This window comes from Oncorhynchus gorbuscha, linkage group LG04 (assembly GCF_021184085.1).
Source record: "Oncorhynchus gorbuscha isolate QuinsamMale2020 ecotype Even-year linkage group LG04, OgorEven_v1.0, whole genome shotgun sequence".
NCBI classification, from domain to species: Eukaryota; Metazoa; Chordata; class Actinopteri; order Salmoniformes; family Salmonidae; genus Oncorhynchus; species Oncorhynchus gorbuscha.
Window position 1 is genome coordinate 79,981,754 of NC_060176.1, and position 19,780 is coordinate 80,001,533.

A 19,780-nucleotide genomic window follows, 5' to 3' on the forward strand; every position below is an offset into this window, starting at 1 on the left:
TTGAAATGTTATGCTGCCGCTGCCTCTACATTGTCTTTGGCCTTCGTCCCTAAATGTGCAAACAACGCAATTATCACAACTCATAGGTATTTATCCATAATGCTTTTGTGACTGACTGCTGGTGTTCAAGGTCCCTACAGTGCAGTATGCACATCATCTATAGGGAGACAATATGTAGCCTCGGTCTAACAGAATGACAGTTGCTTTATAGTTCTCCATCATTATGTATCTATTCACCTCCAGGGTGAATGGTTGATATGTGTTGAGGACTGTGCTATGTCCACCTGGCTCTGTGAGTGATTGCGAGGTAAAGGTGTGAATTCATCTGTCGCCGTTTGAGTGCAGGCTCTGAGGACAATGACATTTGCCGCTGTAGAAATGAGCTGTAATTCACCTTCTCTCCGCTTGGTGTCACTGTTGAGCTATGTTTCCACGTTTTCTGCGTCTTCCTTCAAGGTTTTAAACAGTGCGTCTTAATCCCCTTTATAAAATGTAAATGATAGCTAGGCTACACTACTGCAAAATAATAATGATTGTATCGTTTTACAATTCAAATCTAGATTATTAAACACCCCCCCCCCTAGGCTTTTGAAGATTTCAATAAAGTCTAAGCCATGTTTTATTAGCCTTTAAGGCCGATGTTTTGCATTTGCACATGATCATAAAGTGTGAACAGCAGGCATGTGTTCTAACTACATTTGCTGAAAAGGAAACTTAATGTCGCTGTAGAAAGACAGCACTTGTGACTTAACATGGAATAATATATTTTAATTTAATTCAATTGGATTTCTTATATCCACATAATTAGATGTAGTCAGTAGGCCAATTATGGACTGATGGTAAAGGTAAAGTAGACCTATTATAGGCTGATGGTAAAGTAGACCTATTATAGGCTGATGGTAAAGGTAAAGTAGACCTATTACAGGCTGATGGTAAAGTAGACCTATAGGCTGATGGTAAAGGTAAAGTAGACCTATTACAGGCTGATGGTAAAGTAGACCTATTATAGGCTGATGGTAAAGGTAAAGTAGACCTATTACAGGCTGATGGTAAAGTAGACCTATTATAGGCTGATGGTAAAGGTAAAGTAGACCTATTACAGGCTGATGGTAAAGGTAAAGTAGATCTATTACAGGCTGAAGGTAAAGTAGACATATTATAGGCTGATGGTAAAGTAGACCTATTATAGGCTGATGGTAAAGTAGACCTATTACAGGCTGATGGTAAAGGTAAAGTAGACCTATTACAGGCTGAAGGTAAAGTAGACCTATTATAGGCTGATGGTAAAGTAGACCTATTACAGGCTGATGGTGAAGTAGACCTATTACAGGCTGATGGTAAAGGTAATGTAGACCTATTACAGGCTGATGGTAAAGTAGACCTATTATAGGCTGATGGTAAAGTAGACCTATTACACGCTGATGGTGAAGTAGACCTATTACAGGCTGATGGTAAAGGTAAAGTAGACCTATTATAGGCTGATGGTAAAGGTAAAGTAGACCTATTACAGGCTGATGGTAAAGTAGACCTATTATAGGCTGATGGTAAAGGTAAAGTAGACCTATTATAGGCTGATGGTAAAGGTAAAGTAGACCTATTATAGGCTGATGGTAAAGGTAAAGTAGACCTATTATAGGCTGATGGTAAAGGTAAAGTAGACCTATTATAGGCTGATGGTAAAGGTAAAGTAGACCTATTATAGGCTGATGGTAAAGGTAAAGTAGACCTATTATAGGCTGATGGTAAAGGTAAAGTAGACCTATTATAGGCTGATGGTAAAGGTAAAGTAGACCTATTATAGGCTGATGGTAAAGTAGACCTATTACAGGCTGATGGTAAAGGTAAAGTAGACCTATTATAGGCTGATGGTAAAGGTAAAGTAGACCTATTATAGGCTGATGGTAAAGGTAATGTAGACCTATTACAGGCTGATGGTAAAGTAGACCTATTACAGGCTGATGGTAAAGGTAAAGTAGACCTATTATAGGCTGATGGTAAAGTAGACCTATTACAGGCTGATGGTAAAGTAGACCTATTACAGGCTGATGGTAAAGTAGACCTATTACAGGCTGAAGGTAAAGTAGACCTATTACAGGCTGATGGTAAAGTAGACCTATTATAGGCTGATGGTAAAGTAGACCTATTACAGGCTGATGGTAAAGGTAAAGTAGACCTATTATAGGCTGATGGTAAAGGAAAAGTAGACCTATTATAGGCTGATGGTAAAGTAGACCTATTATAGGCTGATGGTAAAGTAGACCTATTACAGGCTGAAGGTAAAGTAGACCTATTATAGGCTGATGGTAAAGCTAAAGTAGACCTATTATAGGCTGATGGTAAAGTAGACCTATTATAGGCTGATGGTAAAGTAGACCTATTACAGGCTGATGGTAAAGGTCAAGTAGACCTATTACAGGCTGATGGTAAAGTAGACCTATTACAGGCTGAAGGTAAAGTAGACCTATTATAGGCTGATGGTAAAGCTAAAGTAGACCTATTATAGGCTGATGGTAAAGTAGACCTATTATAGGCTGATGGTAAAGTAGACCTATTACAGGCTGAAGGTAAAGTAGACCTATTATAGGCTGATGGTAAAGCTAAAGTAGACCTATTATAGGCTGATGGTAAAGTAGACCTATTATAGGCTGATGGTAAAGTAGACCTATTACAGGCTGATGGTAAAGGTCAAGTAGACCTATTACAGGCTGAAGGTAAAGTAGACCTATTACAGGCTGATGGTAAAGTAGACCTATTACAGGCTGAAGGTAAAGTAGACCTATTATAGGCTGATGGTAAAGGTCAAGTAGACCTATTACAGGCTGATGGTAAAGTAGACCTATTACAGGCTGATGGTAAAGGTAAAGTAGACCTATTACAGGCTGATGGTAAAGTAGACCTATTATAGGCTGATGGTAAAGTAGACCTATTACAGGCTGATGGTAAAGGTAAAGTAGACCTATTACAGGCTGATGGTAAAGTAGACCTATTACAGGCTGATGGTAAAGTAGACCTATTACAGGCTGATGGTAAAGTAGACCTATTACAGGCTGAAGGTAAAGTAGACCTATTATAGGCTGATGGTAAAGCTAAAGTAGACCTATTATAGGCTGATGGTAAAGTAGACCTATTATAGGCTGATGGTAAAGTAGACCTATTACAGGCTGAAGGTAAAGTAGACCTATTATAGGCTGATGGTAAAGCTAAAGTAGACCTATTATAGGCTGATGGTAAAGTAGACCTATTATAGGCTGATGGTAAAGTAGACCTATTACAGGCTGATGGTAAAGGTCAAGTAGACCTATTACAGGCTGAAGGTAAAGTAGACCTATTACAGGCTGATGGTAAAGTAGACCTATTACAGGCTGAAGGTAAAGTAGACCTATTATAGGCTGATGGTAAAGGTCAAGTAGACCTATTACAGGCTGATGGTAAAGTAGACCTATTACAGGCTGATGGTAAAGGTAAAGTAGACCTATTACAGGCTGATGGTAAAGTAGACCTATTATAGGCTGATGGTAAAGTAGACCTATTACAGGCTGATGGTAAAGGTAAAGTAGACCTATTACAGGCTGATGGTAAAGTAGACCTATTACAGGCTGATGGTAAAGTAGACCTATTACAGGCTGATGGTAAAGTAGACCTATTACAGGCTGAAGGTAAAGTAGACCTATTATAGGCTGATGGTAAAGGTAAAGTAGACCTATTACAGGCTGATGGTAAAGTAGACCTATTACAGGCTGATGGTAAAGGTAAAGTAGACCTATTATAGGCTGATGGTAAAGGAAAAGTAGACCTATTATAGGCTGATGGTAAAGTAGACCTATTATAGGCTGATGGTAAAGTAGACCTATTATAGGCTGATGGTAAAGGTAAAGTAGACCTATTACAGGCTGATGGTAAAGGTAAAGTAGACCTATTATAGGCTGATGGTAAAGTAGACCTATTATAGGCTGATGGTAAAGTAGACCTATTACAGGCTGATGGTAAAGGTAAAGTAGACCTATTACAGGCTGATGGTAAAGTAGACCTATTACAGGCTGATGGTAAAGTACACCTATTACAGGCTGATGGTAAAGTAGACCTATTACAGGCTGATGGTAAAGTAGACCTATTACAGGCTGATGGTAAAGTAGACCTATTACAGGCTGAAGGTAAAGTAGACCTATTATAGGCTGATGGTAAAGGTAAAGTAGACCTATTATAGGCTGATGGTAAAGGTAAAGTAGACCTATTATAGGCTGATGGTAAAGTAGACCTATTACAGGCTGATGGTAAAGGTAAAGTAGACCTATTATAGGCTGATGGTAAAGGTAAAGTAGACCTATTATAGGCTGATGGTAAAGGTAATGTAGACCTATTACAGGCTGATGGTAAAGTAGACCTATTACAGGCTGATGGTAAAGGTAAAGTAGACCTATTATAGGCTGATGGTAAAGTAGACCTATTACAGGCTGATGGTAAAGTAGACCTATTACAGGCTGATGGTAAAGTAGACCTATTACAGGCTGAAGGTAAAGTAGACCTATTACAGGCTGATGGTAAAGTAGACCTATTATAGGCTGATGGTAAAGTAGACCTATTACAGGCTGATGGTAAAGGTAAAGTAGACCTATTATAGGCTGATGGTAAAGGAAAAGTAGACCTATTATAGGCTGATGGTAAAGGTAAAGTAGACCTATTATAGGCTGATGGTAAAGGTAAAGTAGACCTATTATAGGCTGATGGTAAAGGTAAAGTAGACCTATTATAGGCTGATGGTAAAGGTAAAGTAGACCTATTATAGGCTGATGGTAAAGGTAAAGTAGACCTATTATAGGCTGATGGTAAAGGTAAAGTAGACCTATTATAGGCTGATGGTAAAGGTAAAGTAGACCTATTATAGGCTGATGGTAAAGTAGACCTATTACAGGCTGATGGTAAAGGTAAAGTAGACCTATTATAGGCTGATGGTAAAGGTAAAGTAGACCTATTATAGGCTGATGGTAAAGGTAATGTAGACCTATTACAGGCTGATGGTAAAGTAGACCTATTACAGGCTGATGGTAAAGGTAAAGTAGACCTATTATAGGCTGATGGTAAAGTAGACCTATTACAGGCTGATGGTAAAGTAGACCTATTACAGGCTGATGGTAAAGTAGACCTATTACAGGCTGAAGGTAAAGTAGACCTATTACAGGCTGATGGTAAAGTAGACCTATTATAGGCTGATGGTAAAGTAGACCTATTACAGGCTGATGGTAAAGGTAAAGTAGACCTATTATAGGCTGATGGTAAAGGAAAAGTAGACCTATTATAGGCTGATGGTAAAGTAGACCTATTATAGGCTGATGGTAAAGTAGACCTATTACAGGCTGAAGGTAAAGTAGACCTATTATAGGCTGATGGTAAAGCTAAAGTAGACCTATTATAGGCTGATGGTAAAGTAGACCTATTATAGGCTGATGGTAAAGTAGACCTATTACAGGCTGATGGTAAAGGTCAAGTAGACCTATTACAGGCTGATGGTAAAGTAGACCTATTACAGGCTGAAGGTAAAGTAGACCTATTATAGGCTGATGGTAAAGCTAAAGTAGACCTATTATAGGCTGATGGTAAAGTAGACCTATTATAGGCTGATGGTAAAGTAGACCTATTACAGGCTGAAGGTAAAGTAGACCTATTATAGGCTGATGGTAAAGCTAAAGTAGACCTATTATAGGCTGATGGTAAAGTAGACCTATTATAGGCTGATGGTAAAGTAGACCTATTACAGGCTGATGGTAAAGGTCAAGTAGACCTATTACAGGCTGAAGGTAAAGTAGACCTATTACAGGCTGATGGTAAAGTAGACCTATTACAGGCTGAAGGTAAAGTAGACCTATTATAGGCTGATGGTAAAGGTCAAGTAGACCTATTACAGGCTGATGGTAAAGTAGACCTATTACAGGCTGATGGTAAAGGTAAAGTAGACCTATTACAGGCTGATGGTAAAGTAGACCTATTATAGGCTGATGGTAAAGTAGACCTATTACAGGCTGATGGTAAAGGTAAAGTAGACCTATTACAGGCTGATGGTAAAGTAGACCTATTACAGGCTGATGGTAAAGTAGACCTATTACAGGCTGATGGTAAAGTAGACCTATTACAGGCTGAAGGTAAAGTAGACCTATTATAGGCTGATGGTAAAGCTAAAGTAGACCTATTATAGGCTGATGGTAAAGTAGACCTATTATAGGCTGATGGTAAAGTAGACCTATTACAGGCTGAAGGTAAAGTAGACCTATTATAGGCTGATGGTAAAGCTAAAGTAGACCTATTATAGGCTGATGGTAAAGTAGACCTATTATAGGCTGATGGTAAAGTAGACCTATTACAGGCTGATGGTAAAGGTCAAGTAGACCTATTACAGGCTGAAGGTAAAGTAGACCTATTACAGGCTGATGGTAAAGTAGACCTATTACAGGCTGAAGGTAAAGTAGACCTATTATAGGCTGATGGTAAAGGTCAAGTAGACCTATTACAGGCTGATGGTAAAGTAGACCTATTACAGGCTGATGGTAAAGGTAAAGTAGACCTATTACAGGCTGATGGTAAAGTAGACCTATTATAGGCTGATGGTAAAGTAGACCTATTACAGGCTGATGGTAAAGGTAAAGTAGACCTATTACAGGCTGATGGTAAAGTAGACCTATTACAGGCTGATGGTAAAGTAGACCTATTACAGGCTGATGGTAAAGTAGACCTATTACAGGCTGAAGGTAAAGTAGACCTATTATAGGCTGATGGTAAAGGTAAAGTAGACCTATTACAGGCTGATGGTAAAGTAGACCTATTACAGGCTGATGGTAAAGGTAAAGTAGACCTATTATAGGCTGATGGTAAAGGAAAAGTAGACCTATTATAGGCTGATGGTAAAGTAGACCTATTATAGGCTGATGGTAAAGTAGACCTATTATAGGCTGATGGTAAAGGTAAAGTAGACCTATTACAGGCTGATGGTAAAGGTAAAGTAGACCTATTATAGGCTGATGGTAAAGTAGACCTATTATAGGCTGATGGTAAAGTAGACCTATTACAGGCTGATGGTAAAGGTAAAGTAGACCTATTACAGGCTGATGGTAAAGTAGACCTATTACAGGCTGATGGTAAAGTACACCTATTACAGGCTGATGGTAAAGTAGACCTATTACAGGCTGATGGTAAAGTAGACCTATTACAGGCTGATGGTAAAGTAGACCTATTACAGGCTGAAGGTAAAGTAGACCTATTATAGGCTGATGGTAAAGGTAAAGTAGACCTATTATAGGCTGATGGTAAAGGTAAAGTAGACCTATTATAGGCTGATGGTAAAGTAGACCTATTACAGGCTGATGGTAAAGGTAAAGTAGACCTATTATAGGCTGATGGTAAAGGTAAAGTAGACCTATTATAGGCTGATGGTAAAGGTAATGTAGACCTATTACAGGCTGATGGTAAAGTAGACCTATTACAGGCTGATGGTAAAGGTAAAGTAGACCTATTATAGGCTGATGGTAAAGTAGACCTATTACAGGCTGATGGTAAAGTAGACCTATTACAGGCTGATGGTAAAGTAGACCTATTACAGGCTGAAGGTAAAGTAGACCTATTACAGGCTGATGGTAAAGTAGACCTATTATAGGCTGATGGTAAAGTAGACCTATTACAGGCTGATGGTAAAGGTAAAGTAGACCTATTATAGGCTGATGGTAAAGGAAAAGTAGACCTATTATAGGCTGATGGTAAAGTAGACCTATTATAGGCTGATGGTAAAGTAGACCTATTATAGGCTGATGGTAAAGGTAAAGTAGACCTATTACAGGCTGATGGTAAAGGTAAAGTAGACCTATTATAGGCTGATGGTAAAGTAGACCTATTATAGGCTGATGGTAAAGTAGACCTATTACAGGCTGATGGTAAAGGTAAAGTAGACCTATTACAGGCTGATGGTAAAGTAGACCTATTACAGGCTGAAGGTAAAGTAGACCTATTACAGGCTGATGGTAAAGTAGACCTATTACAGGCTGAAGGTAAAGTAGACCTATTATAGGCTGATGGTAAAGGTCAAGTAGACCTATTACAGGCTGATGGTAAAGTAGACCTATTACAGGCTGATGGTAAAGGTAAAGTAGACCTATTACAGGCTGATGGTAAAGTAGACCTATTATAGGCTGATGGTAAAGTAGACCTATTACAGGCTGATGGTAAAGGTAAAGTAGACCTATTACAGGCTGATGGTAAAGTAGACCTATTACAGGCTGATGGTAAAGTAGACCTATTACAGGCTGATGGTAAAGTAGACCTATTACAGGCTGAAGGTAAAGTAGACCTATTATAGGCTGATGGTAAAGGTAAAGTAGACCTATTACAGGCTGATGGTAAAGTAGACCTATTACAGGCTGATGGTAAAGGTAAAGTAGACCTATTATAGGCTGATGGTAAAGGAAAAGTAGACCTATTATAGGCTGATGGTAAAGTAGACCTATTATAGGCTGATGGTAAAGTAGACCTATTATAGGCTGATGGTAAAGGTAAAGTAGACCTATTACAGGCTGATGGTAAAGGTAAAGTAGACCTATTATAGGCTGATGGTAAAGTAGACCTATTATAGGCTGATGGTAAAGTAGACCTATTACAGGCTGATGGTAAAGGTAAAGTAGACCTATTACAGGCTGATGGTAAAGTAGACCTATTACAGGCTGATGGTAAAGTACACCTATTACAGGCTGATGGTAAAGTAGACCTATTACAGGCTGATGGTAAAGTAGACCTATTACAGGCTGATGGTAAAGTAGACCTATTACAGGCTGAAGGTAAAGTAGACCTATTATAGGCTGATGGTAAAGCTAAAGTAGACCTATTATAGGCTGATGGTAAAGTAGACCTATTATAGGCTGATGGTAAAGTAGACCTATTACAGGCTGATGGTAAAGGTCAAGTAGACCTATTACAGGCTGATGGTAAAGTAGACCTATTACAGGCTGATGGTAAAGGTCAAGTAGACCTATTACAGGCTGATGGTAAAGTATGATCATTTGCAACTCATCAAACATGTAGTGGTTTATTTTTTATTCTTCTATTTTATCACATTTGAAGTGTTTTATTAATCGAAAACATTTGCAGATGTTGTTCGCTGATATTCTGTGGATTTAACAGGATACCATCGCATCTCTTAGGGTGAATGCAAAGGATAATGTTCATAGGAATGACATTTTCTTCTCATTAGAAGTAAATAAAAGTTCAGATTTCGGGCTAATAAACCCTGTGCTATGACAGGTTCCGACAGTTTAGGGAGGAAACGTGCCTTTTTATGCAACTCGTCGCTGTTTGCGCCCGTGAAGTAACCATGGACATGTGTTATAGCACTTTTCTTGCTGTGTATCAGCTATGATTTGTTTTATGCTACTTTATCGCGACACAATAGGCATAATTCTGTGTTGAACTGTAAAACGCAATTATCATTATAACAACAAAAAAATCATGATATACCAGGAAATTAAAATGAAACCGTAAATATATAATATTTCTGGTGAAATTATTATTATAATGGTTATGTTTCTTATTATATTATTATACAGGGCCTCGTTTCCCAGTTTGCATGACGATGATCATACCAGATGCAACGTTATTTAACTCTTTACGCGTTTCGCCAAACAAGCATGTAGAGAGAGAGGACGTTCGCAGTGCGTCACTAGGCCACTTGTCGATACTGATAACACGGAAAGAAAAGCGGATCTGCTTTATCTATTACAATCTTCATTTAACAATAGAATTATTCCACAATACTGAAGACGGATCCGCTCATATAGAGAGATATTACCACCCATGGCTGCAAATAGGCTACTGAGGCGGTTTATTACGCTCACCCAATACTAATACACTAGGCTAAATCCCAGATTGGGCACATCGTTTGCGCTCCTGTTGTCACACCCCACGAAACACAGTGAGGCACAAATTACAGACAGCAGCCGTGTCGCAAAATATAACTCATTTGATTGAGAGTGAAATGGATTAAAATATGATGGAAATAGCCTGTATTGGCTCGTGTATCTTATATGTATTGTGTAATGCAGTCATCTCGGGTTTTTAATCCTTCCCTTGTTTGTAACAAGTGTAAAACACTTTGGGAACTTTGTATTTGTAGTCAAATTCGTACTGAAGTTATCTGCGGTCACAGACGGTCTCTTGATTCTCTGTTCATCGGACATATTCTGTTAATGAAGTGACGCGGAAGGGCAACAACAAAAATATCCTCTAATGTCCTCTAACGTCCTCTAACGTCCTCTAATGTTGCACTTAACGTTAGCATGATACTAACGAAGACGCGGGGAAACAGCTCGGCTACTAAATATATCTTGTAAAATGGTTCTAACTATGATCGTAACGCTACAAATGCTCTGGGAAACGAGGTCCAGATCTCTCAGGATCAGGAAAATCCGACTTTTGCAGACATGGACCAAGCTAAATGTCAAACTCATGTGATTACAGAATAGGACTGCAGAAAATATGGTTTCATTGTCAGAATCCCGATCTTCTTTTCATACATTATGGGCCACAAAATCATATTTGTTTTATTAGCCAACACAGCGTGTTAAGAATGGGCGACACAAACAAGTCTACTCTTTATGTGTACAAAGGCTGAAATAAACGTGGTAACCATAATACGGTCAATGACCGTTATATCTTTGAGATGGATTTAGGACCATTTTTTTGTCAGCCTAAAACATTTACTTGTTTAAAAAGAAAAATTGGCTCATCTTTCGACCAGTAGTTGCGTTTATTCGACGATCTCCAAGTAGGTAGGTCTGTGATTTAATTAGGCATGTGCAACCTTAAACGCGTGGATTATATATTATATTAAATGGTTTATATTCCTTGGTAAATCTAATTTCTTTACATTGTTATTTTGTATAAACACAGGCTCCACACATAGAGATGAAAATAAAGCTATTTTATTGTCAAATCATTCACCATGATCAAGGTAAACTATCAAGTAGTGAATTTCAGCATGAAGAAAGAAACACTGAAACTACCGTATTCCCCACTGACACGAAATGTCACACTTTGCATTTCAAACAAACCAGGTATGTACATCGTAACTGTATAGATTTGCATCGATACCTATTGTCACACGGTGCACTCTGAAATATAGTCAGTCTGTCTGACGTCATATCCTCCTTTGTGTCAATATCATCCAGCCTTTTAAAGTGACCATGAAAAAAACGTATTGAATAGTAAAACCGTGTAATGTAATTATTTTTTATTTGTGATTTTCTATATATGTCTTTATATAATATAAAATCCAAACGTACTGTACATTTAAATACACATATTCTTATTTTCCCTTATTTAACAAATTGTAAGTGCTTCATAAGATAAATTAATTCATTTCTGAAGTCATTAGCATAAAGAAACATGACATTTGAAGAAGAAACCAAAAACAGACTCAAGGAACGATAATAATTGTCTGTGTTGAAAACAAGTGCTCCTTTAAGTGGTGTATGTCCAGCCGGTCAGCCAGCCAGGCAGTCAGCCAGCCAGCCAGCCAGTCATATAGCCAGCTAGACAGTCAGCTAGTCAGCCAGCCAGTTATATAGCCAGTCAGCCAGCCAGCCAATCATATAGCCAGCCAGTCAGTCAGTCAACCAGTCGTATAGCCAGTCAGTGTCAGCCAGCCAGCCAGTCATATAGCCAGCCAGCCAGTCATATAGCCAGCCAGTCATATAGCCAGTCAGTGTCAGACAGCCAGCCAGTCATATACCCACTCAGCCATTCAGTCATATACCCACTCAGCCAGTCAGTCATATAGCCACTCAGCCAGCCAGTCAGTCAGACAGCCAGTCAGTCATATACCCACTCAGACAGCCAGTCAGTCATATACCCACTCAGCCAGTCAGTCAGTCAGCAAAAAAGTTCCTCCCCATGGTCTGTGATGTGATACCCTTTTCCCACTATCGTGCCGACTCAAACCGTGCTGTGCTGGCCTGGCACGGGTATACTATTTTCCCATAGTCCTTTATGGTCCATCCCAGCAACGTCAGTGGCCAAACCTTAATGTGCTGGTTCGTCTACAGTATATTCTTTACACACTGTCCTTTCAAGCAAGGCTTCCTTCATCAAAATGCAATTCCGTAACCAGGCCAGTACAGCTCGACTCGGTTCGCCCCCCTAGCAGCGTGAAAACGGTCTGTTATTGATCTGAATGTCAATTGTGGGAGGTCATGTGACGCGAGAGGTGGTGCCTCTCCCTGAACGACTCGTTACAGATAGGACACTTGAGTTTCTCCTCCCGCCTCCTCTTAACCATCGGCTCCATGGCGAACTCCTTCTTGTGGTGCGACCTCATGTGGTACACCAGGTCAGAGGTCATCCTGAAGGAGGCGTTGCACTTGGCGCACCAGTTCTGGGCGGGCAGACACAGAGAGGTGAAGGAGGGGGGGAGTAAGGTTAATGCTGAGGGCATCTGCAGCTGGATGTGGCCCTGGCTCTTAGGCCAGTAGGCTGTGGCAGCAGCCGCTGCGTAGAGGAACGGGCTCTGCTTGGACATGGCGCCCGGCACGGGGCAGTTGGCGCCCAGCTCGGCGCCGTGGAGTTTGGCGGCCAGGTGGTCAGCCTGGTAGAGTCTAGAGGAGGAGATGGTGTCGCCCACCGCAGGGTGGCAGTCCAGGTGTTTGGGCGTGGTCATGACCAGAGGAGAGATCTGGGAGAAGGAGGAGGTAGCGTGGCGGGAGGGTTGGCTGAATGCGCTCTTCCTCTCCCCGCTGTTCCCCCCACCGTGCTGGGCTACGGAGGTGAAGGCGCTCCCTAGAGGAGAGGCCTCCATGCGGGTCTGTGGCTGGACAGGCTGAGTCTCCGACAGAACCTGCCTGATGTTGAGATGCTTCTCCTGGGGAGGGTTGTTGACGGGGCCGGGCCGACCGCCGTCCTTGTTTTCGGCGTTGGAGCTCTGGAGGTTTTTGGTGCCGCCACTGGTACCGTGCGCCTTTAGGCTCTGTGGAGACTTCTTGACCTCGGTGAAGGCGCTGCGTTTACCCTCACCGCCTGACTCAGTGGATCCCGACCCTGGTGGGGAGAACGTCGGCCCTCGTCGTTTCTCCTCCAGGCCGTACACTCCCCGATAGTTCTGTGCTGAGCTAGCCAGCTCCTCCTTAGACTTGTGAGACTGAGACAGACTCAGAGAGGCGCTGCTACCATCCCTCACTCTGTCCTCCACATCGGAGAACTTCCTCTTCCCAGAGCTCTCGCTGCGGATCTCAGCCTCACGGTCGCTCGGCGGACTGGTGCGACTGTTCTCGAGGTCTCTGGCTAGGTTATGGAAGTCTGTGGAGGGTTTGGCGCTGTCCCCATCCGAGCGGCCCAGTTTAGGGCTAGCTCTGGTGGGTGTGGTAGTTGTAAGGATGGGGTTAGGGCGCTCAGTGCTTGGCTCCTTACTGGGGACCTCCTCGTCCACACTGCCTGCCGCCATGCTCTGTAGTCTCTTGGTGCAGCGGAACCTCAGATGGGCCAGGAAGGGGAACTCAAACTGGAAGCGCTGGTTGCAGTCAGGACAGGAGTAGGGAGTGGACCCTGGAAATGGATAGAAGGAAAATAATGTCAGTCATTCAGAAAGAAACAAAAATCTTGCTAATATTCAGTATCTTCCTAAAAAAAACAGTAGTGGGTCCTGTAATGTTTTGGTAAAGCTGAAATAGGACCATCGTCTTCTGATTAATATAAACGATAAATTATAAATACAGAATAGGCATATTGCATTCATTTTTGGTAAATGTAATTTAATTTAATTCATTTACACTATTTATTTACCCTCAACTGTGTGTGTAAATGATTGTAAATATGGTCTCATTTGTTTTTATTTTATTTACTTTCATTTCACTTTTATTCATACAGTTTTTTTTCTCATTGAGATAACATCTCTTTTCCAAGAGAGACCTGGTCCAATAGCACCAGGGGGAGCAACGTTTCAGACAAAACAATTTACATACACTAACACAACATTAAACAAAACTATAAACACACATACAATAAAACAATTACATATTACGTTTAAAAAAAAAGATTTAAAAAAAAAACACCAAAGAATTTGACAACAGCTGTTATATTCTTATATGACTTTGAATTTAAACTGAATATGACTTATTGGAATTAATATAATAATAATAATAATATATGCCATTTAGCAGACGCTTTTATCCAAAGCGACTTACAGTCATGTGTGCATACATTCTACGTATGGGTGGTCCCGGGGATCGAACCCACTACCCTGGCGTTACAAGCGCCATGCTCTACCAACTGAGCTACACAATTATTTTGATGGATGATTATCAAGACAGAAACTACAAACCAGCCAACTGAAATGCAATGCTTCAATGCAAACCGTCTAAACCGTCTACACTATTCAGCGATCTACACTATTCAGCGATCTACACTATTCAGCGATCTACACTATTCAGCGATCTACACTATTCAGCCATCTCCACTATTCCGCCATGTACACTATTCAGCCAGGCTACTAACTCACCCTTGGCCTTGACCGGCGCTTTACCGGCATTGAGCAGCAGCAGCAGCTCAATCAGGTCTTTCCCGTACCAGACCAACAGCTCCTCGTCCTTCTCGATCCTCCGGAGAGACCGGTAGAACAGCTGTCCATTCTTCACGTAGGCCTCGAGGTTCTGCTCGTCCCGGTCCCGCGCCGACTGCACGAGCCGCAGCCACATCAAGCCCTCGGACGTGCTGTTGGCTGCTGACGTGTCCACCTGCGCGTTGAACGGTGACAGAGAGCGAGGCAAACCCGTTAGTTGGACCCAAACGAGAAGTCCGTGCTGCAGCATTCGTTCTAATCGTTAAACGCAAAGGCTGTCCAAAAAATAAAAAAATAAAAATAGGCTATTTTGAATGTGTTTTGGCTGTGCAACTGTTCATATACATTATAATCCTGCACGATATCTTGTAAGATAACACGTCCAATTGGGTCTAATATAAATAATATAGGTTTCACACTAATGTCATGAGAAATATAATTTTAAAACATTTTTTTTTGTATCTTATTTTTTTAATCTTCTACTCTGGTTGCAATAGGCCTAATGATAAATCAACCAACTGGCAGACAATTTAATTCAGTCGGAATAAGGAGATGTAATGAAATCGTAAATAAAGAATATTTGGAGTATTATCATTCTCGAAAAAAAAATCACAATATTATTATTTCCTTACCCGGAATATGTATGGCGCAGTTCGTTTATCCGTTGATTTGAGCGCTACGAAGGCTATGCTGTCATACAACGACGTGTGGCTCAAAACACAAGGACCGAAAATGGCATTTTCCGGAATGTCACATGTGGTATAAACACTGGTGAATATATCCGTTAGACACTGCTGCACTGCTTTGGCGTCGCCGTCCCAAACCAACTTATGTGAGCTGGATTCCTCCATCGTCGGCTGTTGTTTGCGGACAAACAAAAAAGAGAGAGAGAGAGAGACAATGAATAAAATAAAATAAAATGTAATATACAAATGGTCTCGATGATGAGGAGGTGAAATAAATTGGCACTCCGTGAGAAGGTTGGTTAAGTACATAGGACTCAGCTGTCAAGGCCATGCTGGACTGGGAAAGTGCCTTTTTTTGGAGGGGGGTGGCTGGGCGTTTTAATTAATTGAAGTCTATTGTACAATGAGAGTGGCCTATCAATTTCAAAGAGTATGGTTGCTTGTCTATATTTCCGTGGTATTCACAAGTGCTGTTTGGAATAGCTGTTAATAGTGAGAAAATAATTGCATGGGCCTAAACGGAATAATAACAATGGTATTAATGATTATGTTAATATAGCCTAATAATGATAAACATCAACAACAAAAACAATTATAATAACACATAAAGTGTATGATAATAATGACAATGATAATAATATATTATCCCTAGATCCAATATTATTGTTGATAATTATAATATCAATTACGTCAAGCAGCTGAATTAATATCACAAATGCTTTATTCTAGGCTATTGTAAATTCACACTGCAGCCACATCCACCTCAAACTCTAATTTATTACAAGTGTGTAAACTAATTGTAGCCCGTGGAAGAAGAAAGATATAGCAGTAAGAAATGACGAGGTCTGTATAAATGAGAGTATATCGAATGGATTTGGAGTGGACTGTCAAAAGTCACCGATTTCACGTCATCTACCCTCTCCGCTCCATTTCTACACGCGCTCTAAACGTATGTCCACTCATTACCATAATCCGCCACTTTTCCCTCTCGAGACAGTAATTAAAGGCTGCACGCGGAGTTAATTTTTTTTTTTTCTCATTTACTCTCTGAATTGGTGTATTTTCCGGGTGACGTGGAGCCCAGTTCCTCTGGCCTGCAACGCGTTACGCAGCTGGGATCTATGTGTCTTTTCTTTGCCACTTGTTCATTTCAATTACGCGTAGGCCGGAAGAGACACAACGCTGGACACGGCGCGGATTGGCTGAAACAGGCGCGTCGAGAGGAAAATCTGACAAATATTTACAATGTTATAACGATACTGATTGCACGTCGTATTATCTAATTCCATGTGTTATTATTATTATTATTATTTTACATGTTATTTTTGTGTCATGTTATAGACTATGCCTATATAAATGTTATTGCACGAATGCTATTCAACAGATAATGTATTTTTTATTTGTATTGTTTTTTAAAATCATGCTGCCTTGGAGTATCTCCCTTCAGACTATACAAAACATTTACCATGTAAAGATAATACGGCATGTATAGTAAACGTGTAATAACAAGGTTTTAAAACACTGACAAGTCGAATGTAATATTGGACAGGCGTTACATGTCATCACACCGTGAGATGTTGTTCCTTTTCTGATGATGGATCGCGATTTGTTTTCCGTTCATTTTGCTTTTTGTGTCTCAGACTAAAAGCAAAACACACTGGAGTCTGCATGCGGATCAAAACCAAACGTTCCTCTTTTCAGACGCGCTTCCGTCAAAATCTTATCGTTCAAGAAACGTACTGACCGGCCGAACAAAAAAAAAGACGAACTTTTCTCTTCAGCTGGATTGGTGGAGAGAGAAATAGTTTGTAGCAATTACAATCTCCTCTTATTTGGGCAATTATATGTTATCCACCAAATGCAACCTTTCAACTAGAGACCGACGACGCTTTCAGAAAAGCAATTTTTCGCTCTATCCTCTATATAGCCGGTTCTTTTGTGACTTAAAAGGTCGCTCTCTCACCAGGGAAAAGCCACACAAAAGCTCCAATGAATATGCATCTGTGCTAAATGAGAGAGAATAGCACCCGGAATGTATGCGCATCCATAAAACGAATGAGACCAACCCATTCAACCTTCTGCCCTCTATTTCAGAGCGTGTTTTACTCTTAAATCTGGATGCCTTGTCAGTCTAAAAAAAAAAACTGTCCTAAATCAATGCAAGTACTGATTTTTTTTCTCCGTTTTGTCTCCTCGCCCCCTTACATCTGCCGAGCGCCGTATCCAGACTTTACACGACGGTCCATTCATAGACCGCAGCAAGGATGCTGTCTAGGCTACTGCTTTGTGATGTTGTCTGCTTGTCTGTCTTTCTCTCGATTCCTAACAAACCACCCATTTAAAACGCAACCAAATGTAGGTTGTAAAACTACGTACCTTTTTTGTTGTTGTTGTTGTTGTTGTTGTTGTTGAAAATAAATAATAATCCACAAAAAAATGATGCTGGAATCAATTTGCCGCCTTCGAGAGCAGGTTACGATCAAGTCCTCCCCTCGGCGTCAGTACATGTCCCTGTGTGGTCGTGAAAGTGACAGTGGTGCCGCAGATATAGCCCTTCGCTGCAGAGGCGAGAGAGCGAGAGAGCGAGAGAGCGAGAGAGCGAGAGAGCGAGAGAGCGAGAGAGCGAGAGAGCGAGAGAGCGAGAGAGCGAGAGAGCGAGAGAGCGAGAGAGCGAGAGCGAGAGAGAGAGAGAGAGAGAGAGAGAGAGAGAGAGAGAGAGAGAGAGAGAGAGAGAGAGGAGAGAGGCATGGAGAAGGGGCGCAATGCACTGGCTGACTGACACACACACACACACACACACGTTTTGTTTGCAGCACATAATATGCCCAATGAGGCGTGTCACTCGGCGTCTCCTCCCTTTAACTCTTCACTGGCCGACTGTCATTTGATGAGATTTATAGGTAATATCCAGGCTACATACAAAGTGCCATAGCCTTGCAGAAAACATTTTATTTTATTTTATTATTATTAGGCCTATGTCATAGTTTTCAGTTGCGGGAGCACAACATCCCAATATATAGGATTTTATACAAGGCAAATTAAGGATTTGAATAGCTAAAGGCTAATTATTATAATCTAATAATAGATTTTTCACAGTAGGATTGTGTTTTCTTCTTCTATTTTATTTGATAAATATTGAATTGAAGCTACATGTATTATATATCTTATGGGGTTTTATCTAAATATTGTTATTATTATTTTTATTATTATTATTATTGTTATTATTATCTTATTTGAAGTTCATGTAAAAGACAGTAATGTGAATGTCCTATGGATAATATGGACATCGATATCATTCTGTCTCCTTACCATCACCATCATCTCCAAAGTGTTATTTTCGCAGAGCTACTGCGCCTTTCCTTTCCCGCTGGGCACCGCACGCGACTCTTCGCAGCAGGGAGTCGGGAGGGAGCCTCGTGGACACCTGCCCGGCCCGTGCCCATCGTCCGGAGCAAAAGGGCCAAGCATCATCTTTATGGATATCATTAGCCGCTCCACTACTGAGCCAACCCGGCTGATGATGCTCCCGAGTGGCGCCAATGGTCTCAGATGCTGCATCTCAGTGCTAAGAGGCGTCACTGCAGTACCTGGTTCGAATCCAGGCTGCATCATATCTGGGACTCGAATGGGAGTCCCATAGGGTGGCGCACAATTGTCCCAGCGTCGACGGGGGTTTACCCGGGGTAGGCCGTCATTGTACTGTAAATAAGTATTTGTTAAATATTTGTAAATAATTATTTGCCTAGTTATATAAAGGTAAAACATTTTTTTAAAGTGATAATCCGTGTTAGCGACAACCGCTGATTAAAAACCAAGATAGTCTACAATTTGATGTTGTCATGTCCTATGTTCATTTACTGAGCGCGAGTGGATTTTTATGGATTCCAGACATCTGAATTTAACGGGGAGAATAGCAGAAACCAGCAGAACTCTGGTGTTCTGAACAAAGATGTTGCGTGTCCTATAAGATCATGGGTATTTACACCCCCCAAAAAATGTGCTTTTTGAGAAGTTTAACTTGGACCAAAATAAAAGAACTTTTGATTTCACCTAATTTTAACATTCTGCCACAAAGAGCACATGTTCAATTGTAAGTCGCTCTGGATAAGAGCGTCTGCTAAATGACTTAAATGTAATGTAATGTAATGTATAAAAAACAACTATTTTTCCCCAATTCACAAGGGGTTGAAAAACTATTAAGTGCTTATTAAGTGCCAAATAAAGTAAGAAGGTTGACCATAACAGGGTTGACCATAACAGGGTTGACTGTAACAGGGTTGACCATAACACCATAACAGGGTTGACCATAACAGGGTTGACTGTACCAGTGTTGACCATAATAGGGTTGACCATAACGCCATAACAGGGTTGACCATAACACCATAACAGGGTTGACTGTAACAGGGTTGACCATAACACCATAACAGGGTTGACCATAACAGGGTTGACCATAACACCATTACATGGTTGACCATAACAGGGTTGACCATAACACCATAACAGGGTTGACCATAACAGG

At 40.8% G+C, this 19,780-nt stretch overlaps 1 protein-coding gene across 1 annotated transcript; it reads right to left on the reverse strand.

The window, feature by feature from the left end:
• Positions 1-11,629: 11,629 nt before the first annotated feature.
• Positions 11,630-17,823, reverse strand: prdm8b (PR domain containing 8b). The gene is made up of 4 exons (XM_046345456.1): positions 17,638-17,823; positions 15,208-15,432; positions 14,516-14,750; positions 11,630-13,563 (listed from the first exon to the last, which is right to left on the reverse strand). Exons 2-4 carry the CDS (start codon positions 15,424-15,426, stop codon positions 12,203-12,205), a joined length of 1,815 nt encoding a protein of 604 aa, XP_046201412.1. The 5' UTR covers positions 15,427-15,432; positions 17,638-17,823; the 3' UTR covers positions 11,630-12,202.
• Positions 17,824-19,780: the final 1,957 nt, after the last annotated feature.